The 22,702-nt window shown below is 55.0% G+C and overlaps 3 protein-coding genes across 3 annotated transcripts; all 3 read left to right on the top strand.

Moving 5' to 3' along the window:
• Positions 1-350: 350 nt before the first annotated feature.
• On the top strand, positions 351-2,184 carry SLC25A34 (solute carrier family 25 member 34; the record flags this gene model as incomplete). The annotated part of the gene is made up of 5 exons (XM_079545371.1): positions 351-830; positions 1,281-1,346; positions 1,575-1,727; positions 1,795-1,929; positions 2,002-2,184. The coding sequence occupies 5 exons, from the start codon at positions 351-353 to the stop codon at positions 2,182-2,184; spliced, it is 1,017 nt and encodes a 338-aa protein (XP_079401497.1).
• Positions 2,185-2,270: 86 nt separating this feature from the next.
• Positions 2,271-5,096, top strand: TMEM82 (transmembrane protein 82; the record flags this gene model as incomplete). The annotated part of the gene is given in 6 exon segments (XM_079545551.1): positions 2,271-2,405; positions 2,407-2,510; positions 3,368-3,542; positions 3,809-4,217; positions 4,784-4,971; positions 5,055-5,096. Coding segments are annotated over 6 exon segments (1,053 nt in total), but the record flags the coding sequence as incomplete, so codon positions are not given.
• A 2,593-nt stretch (positions 5,097-7,689) lies between these two features.
• On the top strand, positions 7,690-9,556 carry FBLIM1 (filamin binding LIM protein 1; the record flags this gene model as incomplete). Its single annotated transcript, XM_079545550.1, has 6 exons — positions 7,690-7,873; positions 8,189-8,515; positions 8,598-8,767; positions 8,908-9,086; positions 9,165-9,276; positions 9,443-9,556. Exons 1-6 carry the CDS (start codon positions 7,708-7,710, stop codon positions 9,554-9,556), a joined length of 1,068 nt encoding a protein of 355 aa, XP_079401676.1. The 5' UTR covers positions 7,690-7,707.
• Between the last annotated feature and the right edge of the window lie 13,146 nt (positions 9,557-22,702).

The raw sequence follows: 22,702 nt of genomic DNA, 5'->3' as shown, positions 1-22,702 counted from the left end.
AAAACTCATTGGTAACTCAGCTCTGGCCCTGCAGTGCACACGGGGCTGGGGTTCCCTTGCTGCTGGTTGTGGAGTTTGCCGCGCTCTGCTCGGTGCGCCCCTCTTTCCCTCCCCCGACGTCCTTCTGCTGTACCCGCATTGGCGCCGCGTCCCGTTGCGGCAGGGCGCCCCGCCGCCGGATGGGACGCGGGGAGAGACGCGCCGTTGACCTTTGCTCCGCATCCCGCCCCCAAATCGGGGTCGGCAGCGCGCTGGGCGGCGCTCAGTCGCCCCCCCCCCCCCCAACTCCTCGTGTCCGCAGGACGAGGAAGGCGGAGCGCGGGGCTACTGGCAGGGCGTGCAGGTGCTGCATGGCGGCGGGCACCGGGGCCCTCGGGCCCTTCCCCGCCGCCGCGCTGCACGATTTCCCCTACCCCCCCCAAACCGCGGCCCCCGTCTCCCACGGCCCCCCGGCGGGGGGGGTTCCTCCGGCCGCCGATTTGGTGCTGGGAGCCGCGGCCGGCTGCATGGCCTGCGTGCTCACCAACCCCCTGGAGGTGGTCAAGACGCGGCTGCAGCTGCAGGGCGAGCTGCGGGCTCCCGGCACCTATCCCCGGCCGTACCGCGGCGTGCTGCGGGCGGTGGGAGCCGTGTGCCGCGCCGACGGGCTGCGGGGGCTGCAGAAGGGGCTGGCGGCGGGGCTGCTGTACCAGGGGCTGATGAACGGCGTCCGCTTCTATTGCTACTCCTGCGCGCTGGACGCCGGCTGGACCGGGTGGCCCGGGGGCACCGTGGTGGCCGGGGCGGTGGCCGGGGCGGTGGGAGCCTTCGTGGGCAGCCCCGCGTACCTGGTGAGTGCTGCGGCCCGGGGGGGGGGGGAGGAGCCCCCGGCTCTGCGTGCTGCGCGTCCCCGTCCCCGCCCGGCTTTGCCCCCCGAGCACAGGGGCGCGTTGTGCGTGCCGTGCCGCAGCCCTCCTGCTCGCCCCCTCCCGAACCCAGAGCTCCACTGCAAGGAAATCGGGATTTCTCCCTTTTTGGGGTCTCTCCATCTCTTGGGGTGCTTGGAGGTGGAGCCGCTGCGGTGCCACTGCGGCCCTTTGCCCCAGGGCAGGGGGGGAAAATGGGAGTTCAGAGTCTGGGGGGGCACGTAGTTGGGTGCCCCATATCTCCGGGGGGGCTCAGATGACCCCAAAAGGTGCTTTCCTGACGCTGGGAAGGGATGCTGAAGCCCATGGAGGGAATGCACAGGGCAAAGGGGGGTTCTGTCACCTGGTGTCACCCGGCGTCGTCCATCCCTGCAGGTCAAGACCCACCTCCAAGCCCAGACGCTGTCAGCCATGGCCGTGGGCCACCAGCACAACCACGAGGTGAGAAGGACCGGGCCCTGCAGGCAGCGGTTGTAGGGCTGGCAGAAGGGACACCATTTTGTCCTGCAGTATTTAAAGCCGTTGTCAGGTGGGTGCTATAAATATCAGCACAGGCTGCTCGGAAACAACGTGCGTGGCACTGAGGGATGTGGTGACATTGGGGTGACAGTGACGAGGTTGTGTGGGGGTTGGGGTACGGATGTGCTCACCCAGCGTTTCTCCCCGCAGAGCATCTCGGACGCCTTCGGGAGCATCTACCGGCAGCACGGCGTGGCAGGGCTGTGGCGTGGGGTGTCGGGCGCGGTGCCACGCGTGGCGGTGGGCTCGGCTGCACAGCTCGCCACCTTCGCCTCTGCCAAGGACTGGGTCTGCCAGCACCAGGTGACCCCCGCGCCCCGCCTCAGCCCCGTGCTGCGGTGCCACCGCTGACGGCTGTGGATTCCCGCAGTGGTTCGGGGAGGGCAGCTGGGCAGCGGTGCTGGCGGGCGGCATGGTGAGCGGCGTGGCCGTGGCGGTGACGATGACGCCGTTTGACGTGGTCAGCACTCGGCTCTACAACCAGCCCGTGGAGGCTGACGGCACGGTGAGTGCGTGGCCTTGGGATTTGGGGTCCTTTCCCGGCTCAGCCGGGCTGCATCCGGCTGTCTCTCCGCAGGGCAAGCTGTACCGCGGCTTCCTGGACTGCTTTGTGCAAATCTCCAGCAAGGAGGGGCTGCTGGGGCTCTACAAGGGCATCGGCGCCGTCTACCTGCGCCTGGGCCCCCACACCGTGCTCAGCCTTTTCTTCTGGGATGAGCTCAGGAGGATGGTGCGGCCGCAGCCGCCCCCGGGGCCGTAGGACCCCACGGATACAAATAAAGGGATGTATTTTTTTTTGTTTTGCTGGAGCTCTGGGGGTCTTTGGGGCGCAGTGGGACCGGGAGGGGTGATGGCAAAGCCGTGGGGACGCTGCGGCGTTCTGAGCCTCGCCGCCACCTGAATGTCCCCTCCTATGGGGCCAGAGGTGCAGCCACAGGCAATGATTTACCAGCCCGTGCCCCCGCCCGCAGACCTTTGAGCTGGGCCTGGCGCTGCTCTGCGTGGCGATGCTGTCCCTGGGGTCCTGGCTGCCCGCGTGGCCGGGGCTGGCGTGGGGCTGGGCGCTGCTGGACGCAGTGCTGCGAGGTGAGGCCACGGGGACGTGGGGATGTTGGGGACACTGGGGACACGGTGACACGGCACTGCTTCTTCCTGCAGGGCTGGTGGGGGCCTGCGCCACCTCGGTGCTCTGCAGCCTGCTGAGGGTTTATCTCTACATCCAGTGCCTGAAGTAAGCTCCCGCCCCGCATCCACATGGGATCTGATTTTGGGAGATCCGTGTTGGGGGATCCATTTTTGGGGGGTCTGGTTTTGGGAGGATCCTCTTTTGGGGATCTGCCTTTGGGATCCACTGTGTTTGGAGATCTGCTTTGGGAAGGCTCTGCTGTGGAGATCTGCTCTTGGGGATCTGCTTTTGAGTATCCACATTTAGAGATCTGCTTCTGGTTTGGCTACATTTGGCTAACTGCATTTCGGATCCAGCTCTGGGCGATGCACATTTTGGGTATCTGTTTTGGGGGATCCACATTTGGAGATCCAATTTTGTGTTATCCGCCTTTGGGATCCACATTTCGGGTAGCCTCTTATGGAGGATCTGCTTTTGGGGATCCCCCCTTGGGGATCCGCTTTGGCTTTCTCCTTTTGGGGTCTGTGCTTTTGGGAATCCTCTTTGGAGATCCCCTTTGGGGGTCTACTCTTGGCCATCCACTTTTTAGGATCAGCTTGTAGCTATCTTCGTTTGGGGATCCCCATTTTGGATGCTCCCCTTTTTGGATCCCCACCCCTTGGTTTTCCACTTCGGGGTTCCCCCTTTGGGTTTTCATTTTTGAGGGATCTGCTTTCGGGATCCCCTTCGGGGTCTGCGTTTGGTTTCCATCCAGCACCCCTAGCTGTTGCTGCGGGCAGGGAGGTGACCCCGTCCTGCTGTACCCCGCTGTCCCCAGCGACCCGGCGCGGCAGGACCTGCGGGTGGCCCTCGGGGCGCGGCGGTTGGTGCTGGAGCCGCTGCACGTGCTGGTGCTGACGGCCATCCTGGCGCTGGTGGGCTCCCGCGTGGCCGCGCTGGTGGTGCTGGAATTCTCCCTGCGCGCCATCTCCACGCTCCTGTCCCTCAGCAAGGTGAGCGGGGACAGGGAAACCGAGGTGTGGTGATGGGCGAGTCACGCGTCCTCCTGACGCTTGCATGATAGCGTTGGTGCTTTGCAACACCCATGCTGAGGACAAGAGATGCAGCATGGAGGAAAGCGCGCGTGGCGGCACGGCGGTGCATGGCTTGGCAGTGGTGTGTGGCTTTGCATGGTACGTGGCGTTGCGACGGCGCATCGCCTTGCTGCTTTGCACCCCCTCCTGATGCAGCTCCTGACGGCTCTGTCCCGCTCCCGCAGGGCGCCCACAGCATCCAGCTGCTCGTGCTGTGCCAGTTCTCGCTGGGCTGCGGGATGTCCTGCGGCCTCAGCTTCCTGCTGGAGGAAGCTCCCCATGGGACCTGCAACCTGGTGCTGGCGGCGGGGCTGGCGGGGCTGCTGGCCGTGCACGCCCGCCGCTTGGCTCTACACACCTGCACGCTGTATGAGCTGCACAGCCGAGCGCGGTACTGCGGCGTCTGCATGCTGCTGCTCACCTCTGGGCACGGCGTGCCCCGGCTGCTGCGCAAGGCTCTGGTTGTCGCCTTCGTCGTGGCTGACCTGGCCGCCGTCGCGCTCATCAATCGTGATTTCCTCTCGACGGCGGAGGCCGTCCGCTTCTGGACGCCGCTCACTATCTGCTACACGCTGCTCGTCGTTTACATGCAAGGTGAGGGGGTGATGAAGGGCTGTAAGGACACGGAACATTTGGGGAAAACAAGTTCTGGAGATGGAGATGTTACGAAGGTGGAGATGACCCGACCACGAGGTCGTAGCCCCGCGTTTCTGTCTGCAAATGGGGCATCATTTGGATCCCCCAGGTTCTGGAGGTGACACGTTCTGGAGGTCACTTTTGTTCCTCCCAAATTTTTTAGGATGACGCAACCAAGATGATGTTTCTCCAAATGTTGGCTTTGCAAAAAGGTCCCCAAAGATTTTAGGGGTGACCCAAAAAGGTCATTGGGCCATCCCCGAAGCTTGGGGGATCAAAACCAGGAGGAAATTTCCCCACACAGTGGCTTTGCAATGGGGACCTTGAGTACTGTGAGGATGACCCAACCGGCAGTTTGTTTGGGTCCCTCAGATTCTGGGGATGACTCGGCTGTGATGTCGTTCGGTTCCCCCAAGTTTTGAGGACGGCTCAGCCAGGATGTCTCCAAGTTGGATGAATTCCACACTGCCTGGCTGCAGAGCACGCCGTCCGCACCTGCACACCCTGATGCTGTGTCCCCACAGAGGAGCAGCGGTCAGGCACGGGCACGCAGGCAGCCTACCAGACGGTGCTGGTGCGCATGGGAGGCCTCTTCATCCTCCTCTTCACCGTGGGCCGCTGGACAGACCTACTCCACATCTTCCTCTCGCTGCTGGGCGAGCTCTGGTGCCTGCTCCACACCGGCGTCCTGCTGGAAGCTTGCCGGCAGTGGGTGAGTGCCCCCAGTGCAGCCCCGAGGCCACCGTGAGGATCTGGTGCCTGCCTTTCCATTTCTCTCTCCTCTGTTTCCCATAGGATTTCTCCTCGCAGCATCGACCGACGTCAGGATCGTCCTGAGGTGTAAGCAGGGATGAGGAACTCAGATCAGCTCCTTAAGTCCTCCCTGCTGTGCTGGAGAGCCACTGTGGGGACACGGGAACAGGGGAAGGGGCTCCTGGAAGGTGCTGGATCCCATCCCATTGGATATGTGGATGCTTGTACAGCCCCTGGCTTTTGAGGCCCCCATCCCCATGGTTGTGATTGGGCTGGGGGTCACCTCCCTCGTCCTGCTGCGGGATGTGGGATGCAGACGGATGCACTCATCCTCAGGGGCTGCCAGGCTGCACCACTGAGGTGCTCCGAGGGACCTCTGGAACTTCATAAATCATGGAAAAAAAAAAGTGTTTTATTCCCAGTCAATGCCTGGGCAGAGCGAGCTGGGGTCCTGTTGCATGGGGGTCCGGCTCAGGGACAGCCAGGGCAGAGCTTTCTGGGAGGGTGCATGCTGCAAAGGGGAACAGAGGCAAAGAGGGATGTCCCCAAGCCCCAAACCCTTTCTGCTATGCTGGAGGGCAACGGTGCTAGGCCGATGGGTGCAGGGTTTGGGGAAGGGGGTACAGCAGGAGAGGGGATGGGGCTGGCCAGAGAACCTTGGGGTGTTTGGGACTGCAGGGGGATCCTGAGGGTGTATGGGGCACTTGGGGTATCGCGGTGCTGTGGGACGTCGTGGGAGCTCTGTAGGGTTACGGAATAACCTAGGGGTGCATGGGACACCCTCAAGCACACGGTAGAACCCTGAGGGCGTTTGTGGCAGCTGGTGGGGGCTATGGGGCCGCCTGCCGGGGGGGGGCGGGCCGTGGGGCAGGAAGGGGGGAGGAGGAGGAGGGAGGGGAGGGAGGAAGGGGCGGTGATGCCGCGGCTCTGCCCCCCCGCTGCCCCCGCCGCGCCGGGCAGGGCGCGCCCGCGGAGCGCACGGAGGGACCCGCAGCGCAGCCCAGGTAGGAGACAGGACAGACACCGGGACTGCGGGCACCCCGGGGGACGCGGGGCTGCGGGGCTGCGGGGCTGCGGGGCCACCCTTGGCTGGCAACGCCCCTTCAGAGCAGAGTCCCCACGCTTTCCCCAGGTAGGGGACAGGAGACACCCCCAGGTGCGGGATTGAGGACATCCCCGCTGAGACTGGGACGCCCCAGTGTGGGACACGGGGCTCTGCAAAGGGGGGGGGTGAAGGCGGAAGAGAACTGTCCTGGGATGGGACAGGGTACCGAGAACCGCCCCCAGGGAGGGGAACGGGGGTCCCAGGTAGGGGAGGGGACACTGAGGCCACCGCCACAGTCCCCACAGCGTCCTCCGAGAGCTGGGGGGTGCGTGCGGGATCTGCTGGGGGAGAGGGGGTGTAGGAGAGCCTTCTCCCACTCCAACTGGGGGAGAGGTGCCCCATAAGCAGCCTCCACCCCATCGATCCCACCCCCTCTGGCACCCATGATTTTGGGGTGTCTCTCACAGGATACCACAGCCCCATCCCAGCACAGCCACAGCCACCCCAAAACAGGAAGGTGCTGTCCTCCTGTTGTGCGGGCACCCCAAGAAAAGCGCAGTGCAGACCCCAGAGCTGCCACCCTCCAGCTTTAGCCACCCTCCAGCTTCAGCCACCCGGGAGGGCGGCAGTGGGGCAGCAATGGGGCCGCTGGCGGCTGGGCTGCCCCAGCACAAAGAGGAATGCGCCGAGCACATGGTTCACATTAGCCCTGCAGATTGATTTTTTTTTTCCCCTTTATTTTCCGCGGGGAGCAGGTGAAGGTTTGCGTGCAGGGCGAGGGCTGGCAGCGCCGGGACCCGTTTAGGTTCCGCCGGCGGGGAGGGAGGGAGCGCAGCCACTCCGGATTCTCCTTTTTCCTCCCTTTTCTTTGAGTCAGAGGCTGAAGTCAGCAGTGTGCCCGTCCCACTGCGATTTCCCCACTGCACAGGATGTGGGGATGCCCGTGAGCAGGATTTAGGGAAGCAGAGCTGCCCCGCGCTGAATACGGAGCGCTGCATGAGACCAGGCAACTCATCACACAGGTATTGTTCTGCAGCACTGCAGGGATGGATACAGCACTGGATGGAGCCTGGGGGTCCCCGGGAGCTGTTTTGGAGGGGGAAGCAGGGAGGAAGCAGGTCCTGGCTGCTTTTCCCATTGCTGAGCACAGCCCTTTTCCTTCCCGACTGGGGTCAGCCAGGGTCGGGCGCATCCTGCCTGTGCGGTGGCCGCTGTGCTTTACAATCCCATTTTCCACAGGCAAGGTGGGTTGCTCCTGCAGTTTGATCCCAGCTGGGGTCAGTAAGAGAGGAATAAAAGAGGGTTACAATGCTTGCCAAAGGCTGGGGTTGGTAAGGAATGCCTGGGACAAAGTGGGAGATTTGGGAGGCTGCGCACGCTGCCCGCAGCCAGGTGCTCTCCAGGTGCCCTCACCGCACCAGGCACGAGGCTGTTTATTGCTGTGACCTGGGGCGGGGATGCCCGTTCCTTATTGCCTATCCAGGAAGGGGAAGAGGAGGCGGGTTGAGGCTGAAGGACAGCGGCAGCCACAGGCACACCGCACTGCTGGGGCGCTGGCACATTCCTTTCTGCTTGCTTCTTTTTTTTTTTCTCCTTATTTTTTCTTCCCCGAAACCCCAGCCCACGTCCAGTCCCTCTGCCGTTTCTGCGATGCTGCCCAGGAAGGCAGAGAAGAGGATGACTTCATCTGTCTTCATCACCCTGGCGTCCCCACGGAGGGAGGCGGCCCCCAGGGAGCAGCCCCACACAGGGCTGTCACCGGCTGTCCCCGAGGGCAGCCCTCGCCCCCCGACGACCCCGGCGCTGCCCAACGGAGGTGAGGAGTGGCTGTGAGGCACCGCGTGTGAGGACAGTTGTGGTGGCGTGGAGGCGCTTTGCAAAAGGATGTGGGTGCCGGTGGAGGGGGGTGTTTTCTGAGGGTCGCTCCCTAAACCGCACACCCAGTGCAGGATGGATCCAGCTGCCAGGATAGGGTGGTGGTTGCTCTCCGTCAGCCAGCACTTATCAGCGTTTGCTTTTGGGGCTGGTCGGTGGGGAGTGTTGCCGCAAGCTGTCGGGGCACTATTGCAGGGGAGGGCTGGGGATGGGGCTGACAGCACTCTCCCAACACTCTGCCTGGCTTTTGCTGCAGAATCCTGCCCTCGCTCCCCAGCAGTGCCTTCATCCCCACTGGCTCTCATCCTCTCCAAAGAGCCCCAGCCCCTCTCCACGGAGGCACTGGCTCCAGCTCTGCAGCAGCTGGACCTTGCGGCACCCGACACGGCACAGGTCAGGACCATGAGCATGCCTCAGTTTCCCCATCCTCAAGGGCTTGAATATAATGCGTGTTTTCCTCCTGCTTGCCAGGCTCCTTTTGCCTTCCCTGCTGAACTGAGGCCTCTCCAAGTTTGCCAGGGACAAGCAGACAAGCTGCAGTGGCAGGATGCAAATGGGCACGGGGAGAGGAACGGCTCCCGAGGTAAGCACACGGACCTGGCTGTGCTGGTTAGGGATCCTCAGTGGGCCACCAAGGCAGCTCCTGCCCTGCTCCCCTCCCACAGACATCTGCGCCTTCTGCCACAAAGCCGTGGGCCCACAGGAGCCAACGGTGGAGGCGATGCGGAAGCAGTACCACGCTGACTGCTTCACCTGCCGGACCTGCCAGCGACGCCTGGCCGGCCAGCGCTACTATCAGAGGGATGGCCGCCCCATCTGCGATGCCTGCTACCAGGTATGGGGATGCTGGGGACGGTGGCATTTCAGGGAGCGATGGCACCTTGGGAATGATGGCATTCGGGGGGCAGTGGCAGCTTGGGGAGCACTGGCTTTCAGGGAGCAGTGGTGTCTCTCATGTCACGTCCCTGCCTGCAGGCCACGCTGGAGAAATGTGCCAAGTGCCAGGGGCTGATCACTGAGCGCATCGTGCGTGCCCTGGGCAAAGGCTTCCACCCCGGCTGCTTCGCCTGTGCTGCCTGCGGCCGGGCCATCGGTGCTGAGAGCTTTGCGGTGGACGAGCAGGGCAAGGTGTACTGCGTGGCTGACTTCTACAGGTGGGGTACCAGCAGGGGGGTTCAGCTGATCCCCGTCACCCCGTGGGTCTCACGTCAGCCCCATTTTATCCCACCAAGGAAATTCGCCCCGGTGTGCGGTGCCTGCAAGCGCCCCATCATCCCTGATGAGGACACCTACAAGATCGAGTGCCTGGGACGGAGCTTCCACGAGAGCTGCTACCGCTGCGAGGTACGGCCCCGAAACTCTAAGTGATGTCGCAGTGCCTCGCGAAGTACATGGGGTTGGAGGCAGGCACAGAGCGTGGGTTGGTGGCGAGGTGCAGCAGCGCGGTGTCGTGCAGGCAGCACGGCGCAGGGCTGCAGGAAAGCCCTACAGGTGGCTGCGCTGTTTGCAGAGCTGTGGGACGCCGCTGTCGCCGGAGCCGACGGAGGACGGGTGCTACCCGCTGGGCCACCACCTGCTCTGCAGAGCCTGCCACATCTGCCGGCGGAACGAGTCGTCCTGCTGAACTGCAGGCTGTGAGAAGGGCCGGGCCACTGGGATGGACCCACCGAGAGCAGCGGGCGCAGTGTGATCACCACAGTGTGCCAGGACCCCAGCCGTGCAGCTCGGCCTCTGCCAGCTGCTCATCACAAGCGGAAAAAGCCCTGGAAGAGCAGTGGTGGTGGATGAGCTGAGGGTTTGTTCACTTTTTTTTTTTTTTTAAATCCTTTTTTGAAGTTGGTTTGATTTCTTCAGTGTTTTTCTTTCCTCTCAAGCTTTCTTGGGGCTTTGTTTAAACACTTCTCTCTGTGGTGATGCAGAGAGCAGCACTGATTTAGCTCCTTGTCATTACATAAAACCCCGAGCTAAAAATGCCGTCTCTTTCATCCGCCCGTTTCCTGTGTCCCAAACTTACAGAAGGCAAGTTTAAAAAGAAGGAAGAGGCCACATTGGGACCTTGTGGGTCACCTCGGCTGGCAGGAGGCTGGGCACAGCTTGCTTGCGCTGCTGGCTGACAGCACGGCTGGGGTGGGCTGGGATGCGGCGATCCGGCGGACGGGAGAGCAGGAGATCTGTGCCGGGCCGGACCGGGGGTTCTGCTACGTGCCCGCTGTTGGTAAAGGAAGCGTGGTGTTTCTCTGCTCCGTCTCACAAAAGTCCCAGGCCGGCAGAGGGCAGCAGGAGCACAAATTCCTCCAATGGGTGAAAAAAGTGCCTGATTCCTGTCTTCTGCATGCAGCAACGCTGGTACCGAGGCTGAGGTTTAGCATCTTACCCAAGATAATACTACTCCACCAGCAGAAGGTTTCAGACTTTGTTTTGGTCCACGGTATGAAGTGCAGAAATGAAAACTTCTCTTTGTGCATCTGTGTGAGCGGTGCCACCTGCACATTGGGTTTGTTTGTGAATATACTGTGAACCAGACAGACAAAGGGTTTCCCTTCTAGCCAGAAGCGTTTATAAAGCCACAAATCAAGTGCAGGAAATAACAAGAGCATCTGAGTCAATATTTAATGCTTCCCTGATGGAAAAAAAGAAAAAAAAACGAAGATGTTTTAAAAAAAAGCACCAACAAAGCAGCAGCAGACAAACGTTTCTGGGTCACGCTGCCTAAAGTCTCCCCAGCACACGCTGTATTTAAGAATGAAAGGGTTAATGTATGGGTAACATATGGATTCTTCACACCAACCCCGCAAATGTTTCCTGCCGTCTCTCCCCATCTACAAAGCCTATTATTCATGTTGGTGATGTGTGTCTGCAGCCATCCGTCAGGGCACAGATGGCTGTAAGCTATTTGTAAATAAGATGCTCGTGTGAAGCTGTGGTGTGTCCTGGAGTTGGGATGGTCACGTCTAGAGGCGGCTCTGGTCCGTGTGCCATGCCAGGAAGTCGTGGGTTTGAAGTCATTCCCAAAGCCTCGCACTCTGTGGGGAAATGCAGGCATGGAAAAGTGAAAAAAAATGCCAAAAAAGTGTCCTAAAGAGTGCAGGGGTGGGGAAGGGAAGCGCCAGACAGCAGAGCATTTCCCTCTTTTTGTAATATGGGTATTTTCCAAATGAGATTTTCAGGGAGGATGGGAATAGTGATGCTGAGCGTTGGTATAGATGTGCTGCTGCACTGCTGAACCCTCTGAGCAGCGGCTCTGTGTAGTGAAAGCAGGAAGGGGCTGGGCATTTCCCTGCAGGGTGCTCTGCTGGCACTGGGCTGCAGTGGATTTTGGCCAGAGGTGGGCAGGGAATGGCTTTTACGGACACAAAGCCTTGGAGGTGATTCTGGCAGGGAGAGGAGCAGGACAAAGTGCAGCTGGAGAGTTCAAAGGGTTGCAGAAGTGGTTGGATTTGGCAATTTTTTCCAGGAGCGAAGGATGACGGGGGTGTACAGATAGGGAAGTAAACTGATAAAGGCTGATCCGAGCTGCTTTCTGGGTGGGTAAGGGGAGAAGCATTGTGAGCTGGGGTCTGGGTGTGTTGCTGAGCCTGGAAAGCACAACCCTGTGTTTTCCTCTGGGTGGACATCAAGGAATTGTGCTGTACGTCTGGCCCCATCAAGTCCTGGGGGTCCCGTTCTGCTGCTGAGCATGTAGGCACCAATTGCAACAGCTCAGCCCATCCTTGGGCTCCTCACTCCATCGCAAGCGATTTTGCAAGGGAAAAAAAGTTTAAAGTCCACCTCCTTACTCAACACCAACGTGCCCAGGTCTGCCAGCAAAAACAAAACACACCCACAGCAATGCAGAGCTCATTCTTTACCCCCAGAAGCACCATAGAGCCCCCTCGGATCACCTGGAGGTGCAAAACCTGCTGAGGTCTTGCGTCGTCTTGCAGTGGAGGTGCAAAAGGGCAAGGAGCCGTGCCTGCGCAACGCCCTGAGCTGCTGCAATCAGCCCGTCCTTTCTTGCAATCCCTCTTGGCAGGCCAAGGCGAACGGGGAGGGCCCTCTCACATAGGCTGGCCGCTCTCCAAGGAGAAGCAAATGCAAATATTTCTTCACTTTGGGCTGGGTGCGGCCTGTGGATAAAATTTCCCTGGTCTTTCCCAGAGAAGGCATCCGACACCATGCCCTGCTCCCAGGAACATGAGAATGTAGGACAAAAAACCACAAAGGTTACTCTTTCTTGCAACGGTAGGGTTGTTAAAAGGAGCTGACAGGCACGGCCGTAATATTTTTAAATCGGCGATCAAGGTTTTTCTTTGTAACAAAAACGGCCTTTTGCAGGTTTCACTTGCAAGCGGAAGATTTTGGTGCAGCATAAGCAAGGTTGTAAAGGGAAACGGGTTGGAAACGGCCCCATCAGCCGTGAGAAATGTGAAAAGCAGGCGGTGGACTGAGGGAGAGCTGAGCCGGATTCCTGGCGTGCCTTCCCTCTGCCATCACTGCCTCGGAGGTGAAAGCTGCTGGGGAGCGGCGAGCAGGAGCCAGCACTGCAGCGAGATGGGATGAGTGAGGCTGGAGCAGTCGAGAAGGGAGAAAGGAGCAATGGCAGCAGTGCTTTGTTTTTCTTTTAAAATGAATTTTAGAGCTGGAGGAATTTTTTAATTATTATTATTTCCCCCTTTGGTTGACCTGAGTTAATTGTGAGCTTGTCCCAGCTGGCTTGCTGCAGTGTCATCCTTTCTGGCGGAGCATTCAGACCCATTTTTGCACTTCCCTGCGCTCAACACAACCTAAAAGCCAGCAGCCTCTCATGAAATGCGCTCTGGTTAAGGGGGGAGGGTTGGAAAGCAGCTGGAATTGTTCTGGGTTAAAAATAAGCGGAGCAGCGCGAGCCCTGAAATTCTCCAGCTTCGTGATTTGGAGCACAGCCAGGATGAAAACAAAAACAGAAAAGAAAAAAAAAAAAAAAAAAAGACAAAAGAAACAAAACCACAATGAAAATAACACTGTGCTATTGTCCTTTCATCCTGAGATCTGCTTACAGAGGAGCCCGCAGCAGGACCTGCCTGCATCTCCCCCTCCATACGCAGCGCTGGGAGGTTATTTTTAACGCAGTGTTTTCCATACACCAGGAAAAAAATATATATATATATCGATACATCCCGTTATGTAAGCCTTGTTACCAGGCTGCAAATTATACGCTGGGTTATGAAATAAATAAATAAGGCAAAAATAAAAATCACCCAACCCACCCTATTTCTGCAAATAGGTACAAGGCAGCTCTGACAGCATCCACCCCACCAGCAGTGTTGATTACAGCGTCCTGCAGCCCTGGTTTTCCAGGTGGAATGAAGGATTTTTGCCCAGCTCTGCCTTGGAGCAGTTTATTTTCTTCTTTATTTCACCGGGGTGTTGATCGGAGCCCTTTGTTTTGTGCTTTGTTTAAAAATATTCACACAGAAAAAAAAGCAGGAGGTGTCCGTGTGTCAGGGAGGCTCACGGACATCAGCAGAGGGCGAGGGGAATATCTTCTGAAATTAAATATATCTCTTAATTGTGTGTAAGGTCAAACTTTCCCTCACAGACATCATCTGCTCACCTCGAGTGGCTGCACGCAGTGATGCCGAGGAGACCTTCTCCCCTTTTCTCGACCCTGTTTTAAGAGCATCACGTAACCTCCTCATTCTGTGGAGGGGAGAAGGAAAAAAATTAAAAAGGGGGGGGGAGAGGTGGTAAAAAATGAGCAAACGGAGGATGTTTACCTCACAGAAAGGGGAGGGGGAGGCAGGCGGCCGCGCGGCACAGCGCCGCCCGCGGTACTGCAGGGCCCCGCCCGCTGCTCGCTTCACAAAATGGCGCCCGGCGAGGCCGCGCCGAGCGGGGCTGAGGCGACAAAATGGCGGCGGGCGGACAGCGAGGGAAGGGCCTCAGGGCCCCTCGTTCCCCTCCCGTCCCCGTCCCGTTTTGAGGTGTTTTTCCCCTCATAGCGTGAAGATTTTTGGGTCAGTGCTGCTCTTTCCGCCCCCTCCACACGCGCCTTTCAGGTGGGTATTTCCATAGCTTGATGCCTAATTCTTTCTCCCCCTCCGCTTTTCTCCTCCGCAGGGGTTGCAGCCTTCGCTGTCCTCAGCGCGTGGAAAATGCACAAAAAAAAAACCCCAAAACAGCACCAAAAAAGCCCCGAACAGCCGAGGACTGAAGGAAGGAACTGTCTCCTCACGGCCACCGTTCTGGTAATTAAAAACATCCATGTGGTGCGATCAGATGTGGTAATACTGCTAAAAAGAAAAGAAAAAAAACCCAACAAAGCACAAATCCTGTCGCATCCCAGTGCTCGGTAGAGGCTGCAGCCTCGATACCACGCATATTTCTTTCCTTTCCTTATTGTTTGCGATGCTTCTTTACCTTTATCCACACCACAGCGTAGCATCGCCCCTCCTTTGTTAAAAGCCTCATACCTAAAATACCTTTTTTTTTTTCCTGTTTAAATACAGATTTAGGGCCGTACAGGTGCTCTTTATTCCCACATGTCTCTATATGTCTCCTTATCCCAGAGATGGACTGCAGAACAAAGCCATTCACCTATAATGCTAATTACACACAATTACTCTCACTTTGGCCCGTACGTATCTTGGATTTTATATATTTATTACCTTTGTTTTCCTCCATTGGCTTTCTACTGTCCTAAGAGCAAGAGGGAAAAAAAAATTACACGTGCACAGCCAAAAGAAAAAAAAAAGACAAAGAATAATAGTAAAAAAAAAGGTAAAAACAAGCAAAAAGCAACCAGTTGCCCATTTGATCAGTCCGTGGTGGAGATTGGTGCCTGGATGCTTTATTTGTTCCACAGAGGTGTAGATTTCCCTTGGGATGTTGGGGAAGGATTTCTTAATTAAAGGATAAAAAAAAAAATGAAAAGTAAAAAATAAAACAGCGAAACAGAACCGAAAAGGAAAATAATATGAATTATTATTGATTTAAAAAAAAAAAAAAAAAAAAAAAAAAAAGCAGCTGACGCTGGCAATGCAATCGGGCAGGCACTGAATTCATTGCACCGAAATGAGGACGGATGAGCTGAACTGAGTGGCAGGGCTGAGTGCAGCTCCGGGAGGAGGGCTCAGCTCCTCGTCCCACCATCCAGCGCTGCACACACCACCATTTGTGTGCTTTTGTGCTTTATTTCCAGCCCCGCGGGCTGCCCTACGTGATGCACGGAGCGACGCGGCTGCCCTGGTGCTGTGCGTTCCTCTCCCTTTTATTGCCTGCTCTATGCTCGCTTTTTTTCTCCCCCCTCTGCGGGCAGCAGGGTTGCTCGGCTTTCCTCTCCCCAGCTCGGCAGCTGATTCCAGAAGTTTCTACAGCAGAGGAAATGCACGGGGGAGGGGAGCACCCACTGCGGAGCTTTGCCGCAGCCGGGCAGGCGTGGAGGAGGAGGAGGAGGATGCGGAGGATGCACCACCTCCCTCACTCCCTCCCTCTTTGGTTCAGGACGCTTTCCAAGCCTCTCCCCCTCGCTACATTTCCCCATCCTTGCAGAGGGTGCTGGGAGGTGTTTGCAAGTTGCTTTTTTTTTTTTTTTTTTTCCTTTTACCCCCGCTCGTCGTCGTCGCCCCCCCCCCCCCCCCCCCCCCCCCCTCCGTTTCCTCCCCCTTTGCTAAATAAATTAAAAGCAGAGATGTCTCCTGATGGAGATGGATGAGGCTGGGCTCACTTGCATGCACTGTGCCACAGCCCTGATCTGCTGCTTAGGGCAGAAGTGACCTTTCCCAGGCAGTGGGAGGGAGCTTCTCCCCACCCCGCTATGCCTGCTTGGAATTCATCTTACATAGCAGCCTTATTATTTTTTTATCCCCCCTTCAAAGAACAGCTTGCTGCTTCGGTGATTTTTTTTAATATTATTATTATTATTTATTATTATTCTTAGCCTGTGTGTTGCAGCTTCCTCATGATCGTTTTGTGTGTGTGTGTGTGTATGCTTTGAATTGCATTTTAAAATTGCCCAGCTGGAGACAAGTCTTGATTAGAGCTGGAACAATAGCTCCATTTTATTAATAATGGGAAGGATTTACGATCCTACAGCACCTTCCTTGGAAGGCTTTCAAAACCATTTGCAAACTCTCACAAATGTAAGCTTTCACAGCCCTGCCTGTGAGGTGGGTAAGTATTTCCACGGTGCCACCAAAAATCAGGGAGAGCTGGAGTCGGTGTGTGCTAAAATAACGGCAGATCCGGTGGGCTTTAGGGCTGCAAAGCTGGGAGGGAGGCTGGTTAAAAGCTGTAACCTAAATCTGTTTGGTGTTGTCTGTAGATGCAGATATTTGTCTTTGTCCTGGGAACCAGGCTGCTATTTCTCAGCCTGCTCTGTGCTCCTTGCTTTTTGCAGAGCGAAGATTCGGACTTGCCTGCTTGTCAGTAAACATCTGCATATAGATTTTTTTATTTTTTTTTTTTAATTCATTACTTTTTTTGTAGTCCCCAGGTGACCTCCTTTAGTGCTGGCTCTGCTGCGGTCTGACCACAGCTTTGCATTAAAGCAGGCTGCGAGCACTAATGTGTCTCCGTGCAAGTCCACGTGACCTTGCTCAGGGGACAGGGCCCACTGAGCTAATGCAGATGCTCCACTTCAATTACACAACCCTGCATCCCCTCCCTGACCCAAGAAGCATAGGGGAATGTTGCAATGTTATGGGTGAAAGCTGTCTTCTGCCCTAATTTTTATTATTTTTTTTCCTCCCAGGGAAATGCAGGATTGTTTGTGTAACTCCCACTCTGCAGCAGATAGCTTCTCTGTGAGTATTGTAAACATGCAGCAAGCTGGGCAGTGGGATCTGGCCTTGCTGAGGAGGGTAAGGCACAGTTCTCTGGTTGTGTGAGTGCTTTACACCTCCACAGAAAGCCACAATGTTTCTGTGGTTACTTCCGGAGGGCATGAGCGGGTCCCAGGGCTTCCCCTTCCCACTCTGTACTGTTTCACAAAAGAGAAAGCTGCTGCTTCTGGAAGAAGCTCTGCCTTGTGGCCTTATTTAAAAAAAAAAAAAAAAAAAAGGCTGTGGATTAGTCATCATTATCGTTAAAGGAGGCTGCGTGTGCTGGTGCGTGTGTGATGTTAAGCATTAGTTTATTTGGGAGGGCTGGTAATGTGCTCGGGTCGCTGCTCCTGGAGCAGTGCCACCAGGCTCCATCAAGCTGCTGCTGGCAGGTGGAAAAGCTGACGGGCTGCTGTCGGTCCCCTTCCATCCCTTTTCCCTTTTCAGTATCTCTGCACTGCCAGGTGTGGGAAGGAGGAGACCGAAACGACAGCGAGGAGGACAGGCGAGGTTCCAATGCCAGAGAAGAAACCCTGTGCTTTTCTATCCTTGCTTTTATTCTAAGCACAGCTGACTGCATCTTGTAAGAAGACTTAGTTTGACCCTTTTGGATGATAAAAACAGTGCTGGTTTTAATCGTTTATTTTTATCCCTTCCCTGTGGTCGTGTAGAGGAGTGAGCTGTACAATTAAAATGGGCTAGCAAAGGACAGCTCCCTCCCCCTTTCCCATTTCAAAAAACCTTCCAGAGTTGTGTGTTCTTGAATTGCTGCATAGGCAGAAAGCATACAATGCAGTTGTCAGCATTGTGCTGATGTGTGGCACATTTAAAAAAAAAAAAAAAAAATACACACAAAAGGGGTGGGGAGAGCGGGTGCCTCCGGGGAGTAAAACTGTGGGGCCCCTTTCCCTACCAGCAAACAGACCTACATGCAATAGTTTATTACTTCTCATTTTGCTCAGGCAAATGTAATGCACAGACGTCAGAGGGAGCGTTGCAACATGCTAAATGGTGTTGCTGAAGATCAGGGTCCCCTTGAACTATTTTTCCTGTGAGCTTGCTCCCATGAGATGCCACAGCTTTATTACTCAATTCCTCAAAGTTGTGCTTGCTTGCCAGAAGGAAGGAGAATGCTTCCTTTCTGGGTGTAATTTCTTTTGTTGTGAGGCAGAAGGTAATCAAAAGCAGCTGGTTCTGATCTCTCCTAGGTCGCCATGACTTCAAAATGCATAGTCCAAGCAGTGAGCAAGGAGAGCAGGTATTGGCACCTCCTCATCAATGAGAATATTGGCTTTGGTGTTGTGTGAGTGCTGCTGGCTGACCAGTGGAGGGGCCCTACCCTGCTAAGCTGGAGCAACGCTTTCTGAGCAGTGATTTCATTGCCTGATTGCTGCAGTGATTTGGAGCACAGCTGTGACTTTATGTTTTTCTGGCAAAAATTTAGCTGAGGGTAAATATGAGATGTCCAGGCCAGATTTCAAAGTGAGATGGAGAGCTGGGAGAAGCTGGTGCATGGTGTATGTGAAAACTGCCAATTGTTTGTGTTCCTAAAAAGGCTCATCTGTGTTTGAATTAAATGAGCCTGGATAGGACATGCATTTTTTTCTCTTGTTAGGGAAGTGTTTGCAGATATGCCTGGTGCTGGTTGGGGGCCTCTGATGGCCTGCAGGTACAGGGGACCAACAAACTGTTTGGGATGCTTTCACATTTATCAGGCCACGACACCCTGTAGGAATTGTACTACTTTTCTCTGTCAGTTTGGAATAACTGGGTTTCCTTGGGAGTGTTGGACTTCTATCACCACATGCTTTGGATTGAAGAGTTACCAGAATGACATCTGTGAGGCTTCCAAGCTAAACAAAACCTGAATTTCTGGTGCAAAAAGCAAGTGAGTGATAGAAACCTCTGCTCCTCTTCCTATGGGTGAAGCTGCAGCCCTTTAAGCTTTCCTATTACACCAAAGAGGTAGAAAAAGCATAAGCATGCACTGTGAGTTCTGCAGTGCTACTGGTGATGTAAAATGAAAGCCAGAGCTAGCCAAGAAACTGTTCTCCTTTCAAAGACAGTCGCCATGCACAAGTACTTTTCTTCTTTGCCTTTCCCTGAAGTGAGAGAGCAGTAATGGCACAAGCGTGCACTCAGTCTGCTTCATTTAGAACACAGTGATTCAACTTCAATGCCAACATGGTGAATCAAAAGCACTGAAGATAGCTGGCTTGCTATTTGGCTCTGGGTGTGACCATCAGATGCGATTGGGAATGTGAAGAAGAGCAACTCACACGGTTGCACTGTTTTAAACCTTTGTCCTGCAACATCTCCAGTGTGATTTCTGTCCTTCCTGCTGGGCATTGCATGCAGGGCTTTTCATGGAGAGGTAAAGCACTGCAACTGTATGTTAAACGTGGCAACGTACAGGATACAGTGATCTCTCCAGTCCTAGGAGGCTTGTATCCTTTGCAGTAGTCAAACCAGGTGGGGCTGGGAGACTTCCTCCTTTCATCTTCTTCCCCTGAAACGTTCTGGTTTGCAGCCTGGAAGACAGAAGCCTTCTGCCTAGAGGATGTAATGCTTCATGTTTGGAAAAAACTAGCAGGTACAGCACTTCAGGATGTGGTTGCAGAGATGCCTGGGGGCAAAAGGAACCAGGGCAGAAGCTGGCACTGTAATGTTTCTATTATTTTCCTAACAGAGGGTGAAAACCAGGTCTTAATTCCAAAAATTCTACTATGCAGTAAGCAAGAGTGAGTTCTTTTGCAGTCTCTGACTGCACATAGTGCTTTGCTTGGATGGCTTAGCAATTGCTCTGTGCTCTGCTGTTGAAGAAACATCTATTTTTGGGTAGCAATGTATTTTGAAAAGGGAAGTGTGCTTTTATATATATACACACAGATGGGTTCAGCGTAAATCAAATTCCAGGGGCTCCTGAGCTGTGCTTGCTGTGCTGCAGAAGGCAGCTGATGCTCAGCCATTGGCCACGGTGGCATTATTTTGCAGCAGCTCTCATCCCCTGCGTTGTGTGGATGAGAACACCGAGGAGTCTGGCTGGGAGAAGAGCTTGAAAAGAAGTCAGAGAATGCTGGTACAGCTGATGCAGGGATGTTCTGCATCTCAAAGGGATGTTCTGGACAGAGTTAACACATGAAGACTTGGAGTGCTACCCTGTAAGAGGCAAGGACTGAAATCAATAGCTTTATTAATTCAAATCCTATACTTTGTGTTGTTGCTTAGGATTCAGAATCAGGCTTCACGTTCAAAGCGTTATCAGCACATTAGCCAGTATCCTCTGTCTTGGCAACACATGAGCCCAAATATCAAAAAGCACCAATTCCTTTTTGGAGAAAATTATCCATTGCATAAAACGTAATGGGTAAGCAATAAAATTAGCACAGCAATTCAGGCTGGCTTAAAAAATGAGATAAAAGCTTGGCTGGCAATTTGATATTCAGCTGCCATACTGTTGTGTTAATAAATATAGTCAATGAGCAGGAAAGACACGTCAATAAATTGCCTCGTGGCAAGATGTTGGTGGACCTGACCGGCTTGAACAAAGCAGAGCCCTGAGTGTCTGAGGGCTCTTGTCTGAGCAGCACACCATTTCTCTGCACAAAGCAAAGCAAGCTGGATGCTTACTGGACACTGAGGGTAATCGCTGCGTGCTGTGAATGCGAGTGCTGTAATCCCTGCAGGTCTGGTCAGGGTGGTGTCCCCAGCAGTGGGGAGCAGAGTAATGCCTCCCGCCCCACTCTGCAGCTGCAGTGCTACGAGCTCACAAAGCAGAGCCCTCACTGAGCCAGGGCTGATAGTAGGGAGTTACGGTTTTAGCAAACAGTCCTTGTTGCTGTCCTTGTTCCGTATCTAATTTTTTAGCAAGCTCCACCACTTGGGGTAAGATACTGGGTTAGGAATGTTATGAACATTGTGTTGCATGTTAAAAATGTATGAGCAGTGCTGTCGGCTTGCTCTGTAAAGTGCCTTTCTATTTATCCACGTTTGCTCCTAGATGGTAGGCTGCCTCTGGCTGTTGCCTTTGCTTTTGGTATGAACCCCAAGGATGTTTTCTGATCCTCCTGCCCTTTTTTCCTCCAAACTGGAGAGCTGCTAACTTTATTAGCTCCTTATATGGCAGCACTGTTTTTCTCACGCCTTTAATGGCTCTCTTTTGATCTGTCCTGCTCCTGCTTTGCTTTTCTTGATGTGAACACAGTGTGCAAGCTGAGATGGGTTTATAACCTGCTCCCTCATTAATATCTGGTCTGGCATGTTAATCCTCTCCAAGTGGTGATAAGAAACATGCAGATGTTTTAACAGTGTTTGGCCGCAATGCCTGCAGATAGCTGGGTTCTCACTGTACTCACTGTGTGGATGAGCAATTAAACAGTGCCCTGCAGAGCCCCGGGCTCTGCCCTAGCGTGTGCTGGTGGCTGAGAGACACTGGGTGATGGAGAGCAGCTGGATGGAGTCTCCTGTTCTGGGCTGTTTGAGTAGGAGGGGTGCAGGATCAAGTGCTGACCTTTGATGCTTGCTCCCAAGCTTGTTGCCAGCAGGCTGCACACAGGTCCTCGTGCAGTGACCAGGATGACACCAGTTGCTGCCACCTCCTTTACTGAGGTCCCTTTGGCCTTCTGAGATGCAGGTCACACTCTCTCCGATCTGTGTTCTTTACAATCTCCAGATGAGTGAGAGGGATCTGGTTACAGCAGCACTGCCCAAGCGCGCCTGTGTGTTGCAACTGGGAACAGCTTCCCCCCAAAGCACAGTAAGAGCATTGGAATGATCCAGAGCTTCGTTCTGCATCACGGACCAGGCTATGCGCTCCTCTTCCAGCTGGCTTTCATGTAAACAGAGCATTTTAAGTATTAATTTCAACCGTTTCTTCTGTCTGCAGGCTTTGTTTCTGACAGCTCCTTGACTGTGGATGTCCTTCCAGCCAGGCTGCCTGCAGTGTGACAGCAGTGACCCTGCATGAGGTTTCTTTGAAGGACCTGGGAGACCGTGTGGCTTTTTTTAGTCCCTCAGAGGTGTTTTCCTGGCAGGGAGGGAGGAAAATGTTTGGAAATGCTGTCACAGGAGGCATGCTTACCTGGCTAGGGGAAAACTTGCTGTAGAAAAGCCAGCTGGCGCGTGGTTTGAAGAAGGATAGGTTCCTTTTTCTCCAAAATGGAATCCCTTAAGGAAGGTATAGACAAGTGGTTCCTACTCCTGAGGTTTCTGACTGGTTAAAACAAGGAGCTGAGCCCATTTCCATGCAGAAATGTGTGGTACAGTGCATTGCAATGCTTTTCCTTGCGTGTGCGGGGTCACACGCTTTACTAATGGTTTACATGCAAGAAGTTATTGCTTTTTTATTTTTAATCAGTCCATCTCCATTCAGCAGAGCAGCTTCACACCCACCGTCACGGGGGAAACTGAGGCACGGGGCCACTGTGGGATTACAGGCAGAGCTGGGGATAAGGCTCAGGTTTGCGGAGGCTCAGGCTGACGTGCGTCAGAGGGCTGCTTAAATGGAGAGATTTGCAAAGGGAAGTGACCTACAGCTCGATGGCTGGGACTGCTGCTGGACCTGATCCTTACGGGTACCTTCCAACTCAAACCACAGTTTGGTCAGGGGAAGAATTTGGCAGCACGGTGCCCACGGTGAGATTTGGTGAGCTCCTCCAGTGCCAGAGCCTGGCCCACAGCCAGCCCACGGGGTTCATACGGCACTGAACTTTGGAGCCATTAGAGATAAACAGCGCTATAGGCTAATAAAAGGCTCTGCATCACAGGGCCCTTGTCTGCTCACACCACAATTAATTTTTTACTTGCTGATTGCAGTGAGGGGAGGGTGCTGGGTTTGCTTTGTGCTGGGCTTGGATGGTGAGGAGTGGGCAGATCCTCGATGCCTTTTGCCCTGCACCCGTTTTTGCACGGCAGCCCTTTACCTTTTACAGCGCGTCCCATTTTTTCCCCGCTCATTTTGTATTGCAGCCCCACTGTTTTGCGAAAGCCCC

The sequence above is a fragment of the Tetrao urogallus genome (genome assembly GCF_951394365.1).
Source record: "Tetrao urogallus genome assembly, chromosome: 21".
Taxonomy (NCBI): domain Eukaryota; kingdom Metazoa; phylum Chordata; class Aves; order Galliformes; family Phasianidae; genus Tetrao; species Tetrao urogallus.
The sequence above is the reverse complement of the archived record's forward strand: the minus strand, read 5'-3'. Positions and strand labels throughout refer to the sequence as shown.